Consider the following 13,167-nt stretch of genomic DNA (forward strand, 5'->3'; position numbering starts at 1 on the left):
GAATATTCTATCCTAAACCAGGAGGAGCAGGAGCATTCTGTCCTAGGAATGTTCTGTCCTAAACCAGTATATGCAGGAGCATTCTGTCCTAGGAACGTTCTATCCTAAACCAGGAGGAGCAGAAGCATTCTGTCCTAGGAGTATTTTATCCTAAACCAGGATAAACATGAGTATTCTGCCCTAGGAATATTCTATCCTAAACCAGGAACATTCTGCCCTAGGAATATTCTATCCTGAACAAGGAACATTCTGCCCTAAGAATGTCCTATCCTCTATCAGGACAAGCAGGAACATTCTTCCTCTACAAAGAGGAATGAATGCTGGATGGACCTGTTTAATGTAGTGAAATTACAAATACTTTTTGTGGTAAAATCACACACAATTGTTGCTGGAATTCTTGTCAAGAATCGTAATGGGGGATGAAAGCTTTAATCATAGTACCTGAACTAAGATCATTGTTGGATGTTACCTGTGGGGTAAGGCACTATTTGCAATTTTAAACAGGCAATGAATAATTAATGCAGAGCATTAATGCCTAAATTGATTGTCTAATTTATTAATTAGTAGTTGAGTTATTCTGTTTGTTCTACTTGGTAAGTCATAAGAGCAGGTCCAACACCATGCTCCAACCAATCATTAGTGGAAATGAGAGAAGAAATGGAAGAAACACTCTCCTTTAAACATTAAAAGGAATCAGGTTGTTTCAATATAGCAATAATGACGATGAAAGGGTTAATTTAGAATGTAAGGCTAAGAATTAGGAGTTGGAAATCTGATTTGCATTACTATATAGCAGGGTACTTTTGACTTCTCAGCAGCTTTGGGAAAGGCAGTTATTCTGGGGGCAGGGGGAGGCAGGGCTGTGAAGAACACCCTGCAGGGCTCTGGATCATGGGATGGCAGCAGGAATCCCTGCAGAGCTCAGGAGAGCCAGGAATGGGAGGGGCTCCCACTGCACAGATCCTCCCAGAGGCACCACTGAGGGCAGCACCACCACTCCCTCAGGGAAGGCTTTGGGAGAGGCAGCTCTAAGCCAGCTCAGTGTTACTGGAGAGCACTTCAAGGGTGTTTTTAGAATATATCACAAGAGGTGATCGGTCACCTTAAATGTTTTAGTCTAAAGAGGAGCAGAGAAAAGCAAATGTAACCAAACCCAACAAAATTATACAGCAAAGAGTCAGGTAGACTACTGCATGTTTATTGATAAAACAGCATTTTCTTTCTGAAAACCAACTGTTACTTAAGTTAAACCTGATCAAAGTACGTCAGTCTTGGTGGAGTTTAAGACAATTCCCACAGGCGCTTTTGGTGAGGAGTCCAAATTCCAGCTACAGGGCAGGAGCTCGAGGCCTTGGTCCCCACCTGTGCTCAGCTTATCCTCGAGTGTTCACCTGCAGGGAGGACACACAGTCAGGCAGAAACACGGGATACATCACAATTCCTCCTTTGATAAAGATCCTGGCCTTTTAGTGACTAATGCCTTGCTTTATGATGCAGTATTTATAATTCATTAGCTGCACTTATTAAAAGGCTGAATGGTCTTAAGCAGCAGCACACAAACTGAGAATACTCTGCACAGTAACTGCATTTTGAAGCACAGCAGGTGAATGACAAGGTGCTGGTGCTTGTGAAGGAAGGATAACCCAGACCAGGATGCCAACACCACTCACCACATCATCAATCTTGAGAATGCTGCGCACGGTCTCTGTGGCGAGGGTCAGGGCACTCAGGGACACCAGCAGGGGCTGCACCACCAGCTCCTCCAGGATGTTGGAAATGCCACCCTAGGGGAACATGGAGCCTTCACTTTGTGCAAGACACACTACAGGCACATTTAGCACCAGAATTCTGAGGGCAATCAACTCCTGGACTATCACAGGGCTTTCACTTGCAACAGGGGCATTACAGCACACATCTTCTCTCCCCAGGTACTTGATATACCCAGTCAAAATTAGCCAATAAAAAAGGTCAACAGTGCCAGCTGAGAAAAAGCTCTGGTGCTACTCCCAACTTATGACCACCCTCCACTGCATTTCCTACTGATGGATCATTCTAAATGGATCTTTGGTTGTAGCTGAAACGCTTTTGTGGAGATGTGAGATGTTTCTTGTTGTGTGCATAAAGCATTTAATATGTGCTATTATCAATGCTCAGGGTGAGCTCCTGAGAGAACAAGCTGTCATTTCCCTCTAATTTTAGGGAGGCTACCACTTTGCCCTCTCCCCAGTCCAACCCTTGGAGGTTAAGCATGTCCCCTGTAACACCCAGGTACTCCAACCCCTCATTACCTTCCTGACGTTAATGCCAGCAGTTTTCTCTCCCTGGGCATGTCTGTTTCGCAGCTCCGTTACCGTGGAGATGGGGTTGAGCCCCGCGTTCTCAGCCAGGGTGGAGGGAATGACCTCGAGCGCGTCCCCGTAGGCACGGACGCAGTAGGAGTCCATCCCCTTCAGCGTCCGCGCGTACTCGTTCAGCCGCAGCGCCAGCTCGATCTCTGGGGCTCCCCCGCCAGCAATCAGAGCCCTGGGGCACAGGATGCCCATTAACCTCACCTCACACACAGCCAGGCTCCAGGAGTTACAATAACCCAGGTGAGACGTTACCTTTTCTTCACCAGGCACCTTATGACGCACAGGGCATCGTGAATGGAGCGCTCGGCTTCCTCCAGCACCAATTTGTTGGAGCCGCGGACCACGATGCTCACGGTTTTCCCAGGGTTTGTGCAGCCTGTTATCTGAAAGATAAACCCAAATACTGACACTGGGGAACAAATAAAAGCTTGGGACAAAAAGACATTGCCGTTGGCACTTTCAAATCCTGTAACAGCACTGATGTCAGGCCAAGCAAAACCACTGCACCACCGAAGCTGGTCGCTACCCAGAGCTTAGAAACAGGTACTTAAATGTAATAAATTCCACAGTAAAAACATCAAAGCCACCAGTTATTAAAATAACAGACAGATGTTAAGTAGGATTGACATTTTGTCCCTCACTCACCTTTATTAGTTTCCCAGAACCGTTCAAGTTGACCTCCTCTGCCAGCTCAGCAGAGCCCAGCATGTCAGGGGTGAACTGGTCAATGTGAGCCACAGGCTTAGTTCCAATTGTCTGAAAAAATAATGGGAAAAAAATTAATCCAGAGGCTGACTGCAGAGTCAGCAAGTACACTGCATGTTGTTCTTCTGCATAGGACAGTAAAATGCAGAAGGGACTGTAGCTTTTTGTCCTGAATCCTTCTACAGAAGTGTGACTGCTCAGCAGAGCACGAAATGTTTTTTAGGGCGATGTCTGCTCTTGCATTATAGTCAAAACATGAAACTTGTGAACATGTCATAATAAATTGGCCCTGGCTGGGCAGTTAGTATTGGGGTAGATTTTAAACACTGCTGCTCATTTATATGAGCCACCTTACCTTACATATAAACTCAATGTCCTCTCTTTCAATGTCTTTAACCACCATGATCTTAACTTTGTTCAGAAAATGGAGGGCCAGGTCACTGAGAGCATCCCTGAAAACGAGAGGGAAGGAGTCAGGTCTCAGTGCTCAAACTCTTCAGAGTACAAAGTGAGGATGCCATCAAACTCAAAATACAGACAGTGCTGCTGCTTTCTACAGGCACAGCCACTGCTACTCTGCCAAGTGTGCCTGTGTTTGGCCTCAGTTTTCCACACAATTCCAACTGTGCCTGGGCATAAACGTACCTCAGGATGGACTTCTGAATGAGCAGCACATTGCAGCCAGCCTTCTTGATCTGCTTCACCAGGTTCAGGATGTAGGCTCTCTCCTCACGCAGCACTCTGTCCATTTGAGCATAATCAGAAACAACAATCTGGTTGTCCATCTGTTTCAAATTAAAAAGAGAAAAGCAAGTGTCAAAATGTGTGTAAAATGCTGTAATTCTAAACAAATAAGCATAACAGCAAAATGCTATTAGAGACACTTCAGGTAACACTGAATTGAAGTTTAAGCAATTTTAAACGTAATTTAAACATGATTTATAATTTAAACAATTTTTTTATACCAACTGTAATGTCTTTTAGGACCCAGCAGCCCATCAGTCTAGCTGTGGCATAGACTTGACACCACAGCATCTTAAAAAAAACATTTGTTATTCTCTTTGCTTGTGCCAAGTCCTAGAGGATGAGGATTTGCTCTAGCCACAGTCTGACTTACATCTGTCTTTGGAGCAGACAAGCAGAACTGAATGAGGCCAATTTTGGCTTTTTCCACTCTGGTTACTCCGGTGTTTGCCACCTTCTGAGTCAGGACGAGTCCCTCAACCAGTTCACAATCATCAATGGTGCCCCTGGAAACAAACAGAACCCATCACTGCAGCACTCTGGGAAACTGAGGTCACAGAGACAAAATCTGTCTAAGTACAAATTGTTTCTTACCCCAGCTTCTTAACAATTTTAATATCTCTGAGGTCCACACTATTGGCTGTAGATGGGTCAATCACCTTCATCACTGCATCCACACTCATTGGAGAAAGTAAACTGGAATACTGACACACAACCTAAGGGATTCAATGGTACAGAAACCATGGTGAGAGGCTTCACACTGATGAACAGCACTTTCACAACAATATTGTTGTTGTGTTTCAGTATTTGATGCCAGAGTTTTGCAGCAAAGATGTCTCAACAAGGAATCTCCTTCATGGCTGCTCCATGGCAGGGACAGACGAGTGATTCCAAGGGAACCCACCCCAGGGATGTGCAGAACATGGAACTGCTCTTTCTTAGGGCCTGGCTGGGCTGGAGCTGCCAGTGCAGGGCAGCTGTACCTTGGAGTTGAGGGAGGTGGTGGCACTGTTCAGCAGGGTCTCCCTGTCACTGAGCTCCACGGGCTGGGCCATGTTGGTCAGCACCTCAATCCCTTTGTCCAGAGCCTTCTGGAATGACTCCGAGATGATGGTGGGGTGAATTCCTGTGCAGAGAATAACACAGGCCTGTCAGACACTCCACCCTTCCAAACACAGGTCTTTTTGGTTTTTCTTCCCCATCTCTTTCCATTCTAAAACTCAAGGTGCTCAGGTCAGAATGAACTGAAGCATTTCAGCAGAATGTTCTTCAGCAATGTATGACCTCCCCTATTATTTGCTGCCATTAAACCTGGGGGGAAAAGCTGTAACATTCTAAGGGATTTGTCCTTCAGACAAGTCCCCTGCAATCCCTGACATCCCAGAAACACTTTCTCCAAGTTCTCTTGCCATTCCCAAAGCTGCTGCTGTTCAGCTGATGCCTGAGAGGAGGCTGACACTGATTAAACTGCAGATTTTCAAAAACTGCTTTTCCAGCCCTGTATGGAACTCCCCAATTTCTCTGGATGTGGGATCCACCCTTCACCCTTCCAACTGATTACAGCTACCCTAAGCTCCATCCCACACGTGCAAAAGGACAAAGTGACTGCAGTACCCACAGTCCCTGCATGCTACATGAATTTATTTACCTTTCTGAAGGAGTCTGGAACAGGCATCCAAGAGAGCTCCAGCAATGACCACAACAGAGGTGGTGCCATCACCAGCTTCAATGTCTTGTGCTTTTGACAGCTCTACTAACTAAAGGAAAAATTATAGCAAAAAAAAAAAAAAAAAAAAAAAAAAAAAAAAAAAGAGTTGTTTACCCATACCCAGACACTTCTCTGGCCAAAATACAGCTGGAGACAGTGAATCACTTCCAGAAGCAGAGCTTTTTTCCCCAAATTTAAAACTGAACACACCTATCTAACAGGTTTGCTTTTTCCTTCCCTGGAGGAGGGTCACAGGAACCTTAGCTCCAACCACAACCAAATCCATGAACACTGAACATCTCAAAGGACCAGCTACTGTATCCTCAGACCACCTGGTCATACCTTCACTCATTCCCTTCTGTCCTAATGGTTTGGGATATGAGTTTTTCCTTCTCAAACTATACATGAATGTTTGAGCCACATTTTCTTAACATTCTTTTTTAAATTTTCATTTTTCTTATGTTTGAAAACATACAGAAGGACTGTGCATAAGGCACATGGGTAATAAATAATGGTTTGTGACTCTTAAGCACAAGCCACAATCAAAACAAATGTTCTTGGAGCACAAGGCACAAAATCTCCTGCTCTGTCACCATCCTGGGTAATGCTCCTCAAATCCACACAAGATGGAAAAGAATCCACTCACCATTTTGGCTGCAGGGTGCAGAACCTGCATCTGTTTCAGGATGGTGGCACCATCGTTGGTGATTGTCACATCTCCCTTAGCATCCTGAATCTGGGAATAAAGGGCAGGAACACAGCTCTGATCAGCAGCTGCAAGACTGTCATTTGAGCCTCAAAATAATTTTAAACATTGTTTTCAAAACCAAGATGTCCATTCAGTTCCCACTTTCCCTTAAAATACCTGGAACGTGGGAAAGAATTGAGGCAAAAGGAGGCATCATCTAAAAGCCATGTTGAATTTACAGTATCTCCAGTAAGGTAAATGTTTTGATAATTTAAAACAAAAAGTTTACCATTTTATCCATTCCCTTTGGTCCAAGGCTCGTTCTAATAGCATCGGCAACGGCTGGGAAGAGAAGAAAACGTTTCCAAGCTGATTTCAAGCACTTACAAACGCTCCATCATTCAAACATCTTTTCTAAACAGAAAATCCCAGTCCCTTGAAAGCCCCCAGGCAGAGTAAAGGATCTCAAGGATCGGAACGATGGAAAAGGCTGCAGTCTCAGGCCTGATTTCCACAGTTCTTTGTTTTTAAACCATTTTTATCGGGCCCCTTGTCTGCAGCCATTTTAGCTCTGGGCACTCACAAAGGAGCAGAACGGGGCTCGAGTCAGCGCCCAGGGCCGCATCCCGGCCCTCGCATCCAGGCAACGCCCGCTCGCAGCCCGGGCACGGCCCGGCCGGTGCCAGCCCCGGGGCTCCATCGCCCCCCGCCCCAATCGCGAACCACGCGGGGCCGGGCCCGGTTTCCCCCGCGGCCGCCGCACCTTTGCCGGCGGCGATGTTGCTAAAGCGGATCTGGGCGGGCTTGTCGCGGTCCTGGTAGGCGCCCTTGGCCTTGCCGCCGGCCCCGGCGGGGGCTCTGCCGGCCGCGCTCTCGGGCATGGCCGGGCCGGAACGGAGCGGAGCGGAGCGGGACGGGAACGGGCCGGGATGCTTCCAGAACGGGGCCTTCCGCCGCGCGTCACGCCGGGCTGCCCGCCGCGCGCCTGCGCGCTGCTCCACCGCCCAGCGAAACGCCCCCTTCCACCCGCCTGCCGGCGAACGGCGCGGACGCCTATAAGAGGAGACGCGCGCCGGCTCCGGGGCTTAGGGGAGGTTTTCCCGCCTGGCTGGGCCGGGCCGGGCTCGTCTCGCGCTGTGCTCCTGACCGCGGGGGGGCGCCAGGGCGCGGCCGGGGGGGGCCCCCTCAGCCCTCAGGGAGCCGGAGCTGAGGGAGGGGTGGAGCGGGACGGGGCTCACAGCCCAGGGAATGCCGCCCTCAACCTTGAGGGGGCCGGGACCTGAGGGAAGGATGGGGGTCACAGCCCGGGGAATGCCGCCCTCAGGGAGCCGGAGCTGAGGGAGGGATGGGGGTCACAGCCCGGGGAATGCCGCCCTCAGGGAGCCGGAGCTGAGGGAGGGATGGGGGTCACAGCCCGGGGAATGCCGCCCTCAGGGAGCCGGAGCTGAGGGAGGGATGGGTCTCACAGCACAGGGAATGCCACCCTCAGCCCTGAGGGAGGGATGGAGCGGAATGGGGCTCACAGCCCGGGGAATGTCGCTGTCATCCCTCAGGGAGCCGGGAACTGAGGGAGGGATGGGGTCGCATAGGGCCCTCAGTCCTCAGGGAGCCGGAGTTGAGGGAGAAATGCCGCTCTCATCCCTCAGGGAGCCGGGAACTGAGGGAGGGATGGAGCGGCATGAGGCTCATAGCCCAGAGAATCTCACAGCCCGAGGAATGCCGCCATCCTCCCTCAGCGAGCTGGAGGATGGAGGGTGCGGGGTGGGGCTCACAACCCGGGAGTTCCCGCCCTCAGTCCTGAGGGAGCCGGGAGCTGAGGGAAGGGTAGTGTGGGATGGGCCTCACAGCCCAGGGAATGCCGCCCTCAGCCCTTAGGGAGCCGGAGTTGAGGGAGGGATGGAGCAGGATGAGGATCACAGCCCGGGGAATGCCGCTCTCATCCCTCAGGGAGCCGGGAACTGAGGGAGGGATAGTGCGGGATGGGGCTCACAGCCCGGGGGTTCCCGCCCTCAGCCTGAGAGAGCCGGGAACTGACGGAGGGAGGGAGCGGGATGGGGTTCATAACGCCGGGAATGCCGCCCTGAGGGAGGGATGGTTTGACTCCTCGCCCGGCAGCCCCAGCCTTTCACTTTTATAAATCTCGGTGTGGCACCTTGCAGCTTCTCCCTCCTTAGCTCAGGACCTGCTGTGCCATCCCACCTGTCCTTGGTAGGTTTTGAAGGTCTGGTTTTTGCAGAACCCGTTGCAAAAAAGGGGTTGAAGCAGCAGCTTTGTCACAGGTGAGCTTAGGTAGGATTGACTTACAGGAAAAGAACACATACAAGGTATATTTTTTGTAACAGCCTGAACTTCCCATGTGTTCTGAGAGGCTCAGCTTGTATCACCATTGTAAAGCAGTAGCCTTTATCCTCACTAAAAATAAGGTTTGATTTGAAAAATAGTTTATACTTATTAGGATTAGCGTAACCACTGTATTGCTATAAGAAGCTCCTGAGGTTTTTTATTTTATATTTCTGACTAGCTATTTAAGTTATAACAGAGTACAAATGTAATGTGGTTTAGATGCAAAGCACATACTCGAACCCACAACGTGAATTAATTTTGTATTGTGCTCACAGTAAAACACAACAGCTCAAAAAAGAGCTCTGACAGAAAGGAAAATGCCCACATAATACCTAAACCCTGTAATTTTTATGGCATATCTTTGGCTGAGTGTGAAAAGCCAGGGTTAAAAGCGCTGCTGTGTAAAGAAAATGATCCAAGAAATGTTCCCCTGCAGCAGCAAGGTGTAAGAAACAGGTGGAGAATGGGAGCTCTTGAGGTTGTTTTCCATTTTCAAACACCTCCACCTGTATCAGGAGCTCATTGCAAGTGAAACATCCTCATGGTGAGACATCAAAACCCAGCATTTGGGCAGTTGTCAAAATGGAGAAATAAGGAAATCATGACTCTATTATCTTTCTACCATTTTTAGAAGTTGCTTTTGATTTTGTTTCTTTGCTGGATTTATACACCTTTGAAACAGCTAACTGAGAAGAGGGTTTGGAAGTGGATGACTTTTGCCTTTTTATATTCAATTTTTAGCAGGCAGAGAGGAAAGCAGTTTTTTTATAAAGGTAGGGAAATGCACACCCAGGTCATACACAGGGAAAAGGTCTCTCTAGTAATAGTCTGGATGCATCTGGATTTATATCACCTCTAAAATGACCCAAACACACCCTAAGTGACCGAAATCACTGTGAACTCTGACCCTGCTCAATTACAGCCAGCAAGGATGGCAGCAGTACCAAATCCTGGGTATTTAGCAGTAATGCAAAAGCTGCAATCAATAAAGAGCCATGATTTTAAAGGAGCTGCTGAGGAAGGTTTAGGCTGTGGTTGGACACCTCCTGTTACCCCAGGTTAGGGATCATTCAGGGTTTGTTGTGGTGTCCCAGGCAGCTCCTGGTTTCCCCTGGGTGTGTACAGTCAGTGGCATGGCTGCCTCTGAGGATATTGTGTAAATTTGAGTGCTGGCAGGTGTCATTTCTCTGCTGCTCAGCTGGCCTTTGGGCTGGGTTTTGCCTCAGCATGTCACAAAGGACCTGAGAGGAAAACACACAGGGATTGTGCCCTGTTACCAGCAGTTACCACGTGCTGCTCAGTGGTGCCCTAGGGCTGGGAGCAGGCATGTTCCAGGATTTGGAAGGAAATTTGGGAAGTTAGAACTGGTGCTGTCCCAGTTACACCTGGCTCTGTGCCTGGCAAAAGCAGCTCCTGCAGTGCCGAGGATCCTTTGGAGTCAGTTTGTCCCATGGCTGGGCGGAGCCTGGATCTCGAGTGGGCGTGAGCTAAGTTTGGAGCTGCTGCTGCGCGAGTGGGTTCCTCACTAACAATTTTGGTCTGGCAGGGTTCCTCCCTGGGGCTGGGCTTCAGGGCAGACAAAAGGGTTCATCAGCCCTCAGGGACAGACTGGATTATACTGGATTTGAAATGGGTTGTGTGGCTGATTTAAGGGGGTTTTGTTCTCCACTTCTGTTATCCTCACCTGCCTCCTCCTGTGTCCAGTGTGAACTCCCTGGCCATGGTTGGGTTCCATCCAAGGCCCTTGCAGATGTGGAGGTGGCACCAGCTGGGGACTGACCCAGAGCAGGCTCTGCGTTTGGGACTTGCCATGGCAGGGTGAAGGCTGAGCTTGCAGCCAGGGCACCCAAGGAACAGATGTGTCATTGGGTCACGTTTAAAGCCAGCACTCCCTGAAGCCTTTTGGATTTGTCTTAAGAGCTGAGTTTAGACTTGGAGTTCCTTGCACTTTATATTGCTCTCCTTACCCTCTTATCATCATTTCTGGCTATTCTGACCTTTTCCAGCATCTCCAAGAAGCAATGACAATACAAATACCACAATAAACACTCCCACACAAGATCCTGGCGTTGTAACAGAGTCTTTTAGCTTAGTTTCTTGAAAAAAAAAATTCTGTGCTTAGTACCCTGTTCTTCAAACAGAGCCTGGACCTAATTTTGACTATAGAAACTGCATTTTCTGGCTTGGTGTGAAGGCAGTTTCAGGAAGAAGAGAGATTTTTAGTTAGAGCTGCACTGAGGACAGAGCTCAGTCCTCTGGGGATGTTTGTTGCTGACACAACGTTCCTGAAATGGAGGTTAATCTTTCAGGGGTTGTTTTTTGCTTCTCCCTGGAGATAGCTCACCAAGCACCCTCGAGGCAGCAGTGATGACAGCAGAAGGAGTGATTGCCACAACCAGGGTGACATCATTTAACCCCATGGCCTTAGATAAGTTATTAAGGACCGTTCCCTAATCATGCCCTGATAAGAGTGATAGCTTCTAAACATTGAATAAATGCACTACTCAAGTCTTCCCAGCATGAAGTTTTTTGCACAAGTAAATTTTAGTTTTTCAGAGAAGAAGTCTCCACATAGAGAATATTCATTTCTTCTATCTGGAGTTTCATGCCAGAGGTTTTGGCTCATGGTGCCTGAGGCTGAGCCCTGCAGGAGCTGCCAGCCCTGCCTGCATGGGATGGCTGCATGGCTGCTTCCCCCTCCTGGAGAAGACAATGAATGAGGGATTCTGGATTTTATGGATTTTCTTGGGATTCTTTGACTTGATTTCTTCTGAGGTTTTTTGTTTCCTTTCTGCTCTACAATATGTATAGTAAAGAGGTTTTGTCCCGTTCATCCTACTCCCACCATTTCTTGTTAATATCTTCTGAGTGTTTTTTCTCCCTTATGTTCCTTTAAAAATCTAATTTGCCATCCATGGATGAAAAGGCTGCTCCCACAGTTTTTTCAGCAAGGGATCTAGGAAAAATGAGGACACACTTTGAGGGAGTGTGCCAGGAAATGCCTGCAGTGCCATACAAGTGTTACCTTATTACATGCACTTGTAGGTAACATCACCCAGCACAGAAGGGTGAGGGCTCTGCAGCAGCACAGAATACAGGGCTGCCCTGTGCTTTGGGAGGGAACAAAACCCGTATCAATAGTGATTTTGTTCTGCTAAGACATCAGTGCAAACATTGCTATTTATTCTTCCTCTAAGTGCAATGAATGTGACCTAATCTCTGCTTGTAAATCTACAATAGTTTAAAAAAATAAATATCTTACTGCACTTGTAGACTGATTTTCCAGTTTTTCCAGGCAGTAATTCCCTCCTTGCTCTAACAGAAAAACGAACATTTTTCCTCATCAGTGGCAGGTTGGCAGAGAAGTTGCTGGTCATAAGGCTACAAAAGGAATGAGAGGCAGGGACAGACAAGCTGCTGACTAAGTTTGTGGGACTGGGGCTGCTGCTGCTGTTCATTCTCAGCATTCTTTCCCCTCACACAGGAGTAGGTGAGGACACACAGGAGCACACGAGTAGTGTAAGTCAGTGACCCTTGGTCTGCAGGGTGAGGCTGAAGCTCTTTGGTGAAAGAATGAGTATTCCTTTGTGGGAATTCCTGGGCAGATGATTCCCCCCTCTCCCTCTAGGTGCCAGCAGAGCACAACCCTTGTGAGGCGTTGCCTCCTGGGTGTATTTCAGAACAGTGGTAATTTGTAATGCTGCTTGATTACTTTTTAGAGAGGTTGGGATTAACGGATTGTCCTGTTCAGAACAAACTCTGCATCCTTTGGACAGCTGATGAAAAGGAAAAGCACGGGAGTTTAAACATGTTCTTCGATGAATCTGTTTCTGCAAATACGAAACATGTTCTCACCTGTGATGTATCTCTCTGTATTTCACAGGTAAAGAACCAATCAGAGGCTTCTTGGCAAGCAATACCTGAGCCCTCAGAGATGTCCTGGTTTGTAACTCCACACAATGCTTTGTTCCAGAGATCCCTGGGGAGGAGCATGGCTGTTCCAGAGCTGTGAGCATCGTGGTTGAACTTGTGCATCCTGCCAGGCAGAGGCTGATGGAGCCTGGGATGTGCTGTGAGCTCCCTGCCTTGGGCTGTGCCACCTCCCAGCTGGCCATTTAATGCCTGTCACCCTCTGGCCTGGGACAACTGAAAAGTGGGATCCCTTCTGGTGCTGAGTGGATCAGGCTGAAGCACCTTGTCCTGCTGCTCTGGGCTTCCCCACATGCCTGCTGACAGGGCTCTCAGGGACTGCTCCTCTAATGGCACTCATTGCACCAAAAGAAAGGTGTGCCTCTCTGCTCCCTCACAGCCAGCAAGAGTTCTGGCCCTGAAAGAGCCTTTTTATTCCTGTATGGAGAGCATCAGCTCCATTTCCCAGTGTTTCTGCTGGCAGAGACTGAGACTGGTTTGCAAATGCTCTTAGAGATGGAGCATCGAGCACTTCTGCCCTGACAATTAAGAGATGCACCCACAGGCACCAGTGACTGTTGTGAACTCTCTTTGCTTGGACTTGGTTTTTGGGAAGCAGACAAACACAAGTGAATGGAGAAGGACCTGAGAAAGAAAAGACACAGAGAAAGCCACACAAGCTGTTCAAAAACTGAATTTCAAATGCTCTCTGCACTTGC

The 13,167-nt window shown here is 48.4% G+C and overlaps 1 protein-coding gene across 1 annotated transcript; it reads right to left on the reverse strand.

The window, feature by feature from the left end:
* Nucleotides 1-1,177: 1,177 nt before the first annotated feature.
* CCT4 (chaperonin containing TCP1 subunit 4) lies at nt 1,178-7,117 on the reverse strand. Its single transcript, XM_063152810.1, has 14 exons — nt 6,960-7,117; nt 6,486-6,538; nt 6,155-6,244; nt 5,449-5,557; nt 4,784-4,926; nt 4,395-4,516; nt 4,174-4,306; nt 3,702-3,841; nt 3,412-3,508; nt 2,997-3,107; nt 2,604-2,734; nt 2,289-2,523; nt 1,671-1,784; nt 1,178-1,391 (listed from the first exon to the last, which is right to left on the reverse strand). The coding sequence occupies exons 1-14, from the start codon at nt 7,075-7,077 to the stop codon at nt 1,374-1,376; spliced, it is 1,614 nt and encodes a 537-aa protein (XP_063008880.1). The 5' UTR covers nt 7,078-7,117; the 3' UTR covers nt 1,178-1,373.
* Nucleotides 7,118-13,167: the final 6,050 nt, after the last annotated feature.

Source organism: Melospiza melodia, chromosome 3 (assembly GCF_035770615.1).
Source record: "Melospiza melodia melodia isolate bMelMel2 chromosome 3, bMelMel2.pri, whole genome shotgun sequence".
Taxonomy (NCBI): Eukaryota; Metazoa; Chordata; class Aves; order Passeriformes; family Passerellidae; genus Melospiza; species Melospiza melodia.

Bases quoted from the DNA above. Each gene is read 5' to 3' on its own strand.
- CCT4 (XM_063152810.1), bottom strand. From the start codon at position 7,077: ATGCCCGAGAGCGCGGCCGGCAGAGCCCCCGCCGGGGCCGGCGGCAAG. The intron at 2,524-2,603 runs GTAACGTCTCAC...CCTGTGCCCCAG, and splicing joins AGGTGCCTGGTGAAGAAAAG to GGCTCTGATTGCTGGCGGGG. The intron at 1,785-2,288 runs GTAATGAGGGGT...ATGTTCCCCTAG, and splicing joins CTGGCATTAACGTCAGGAAG to GGTGGCATTTCCAACATCCT.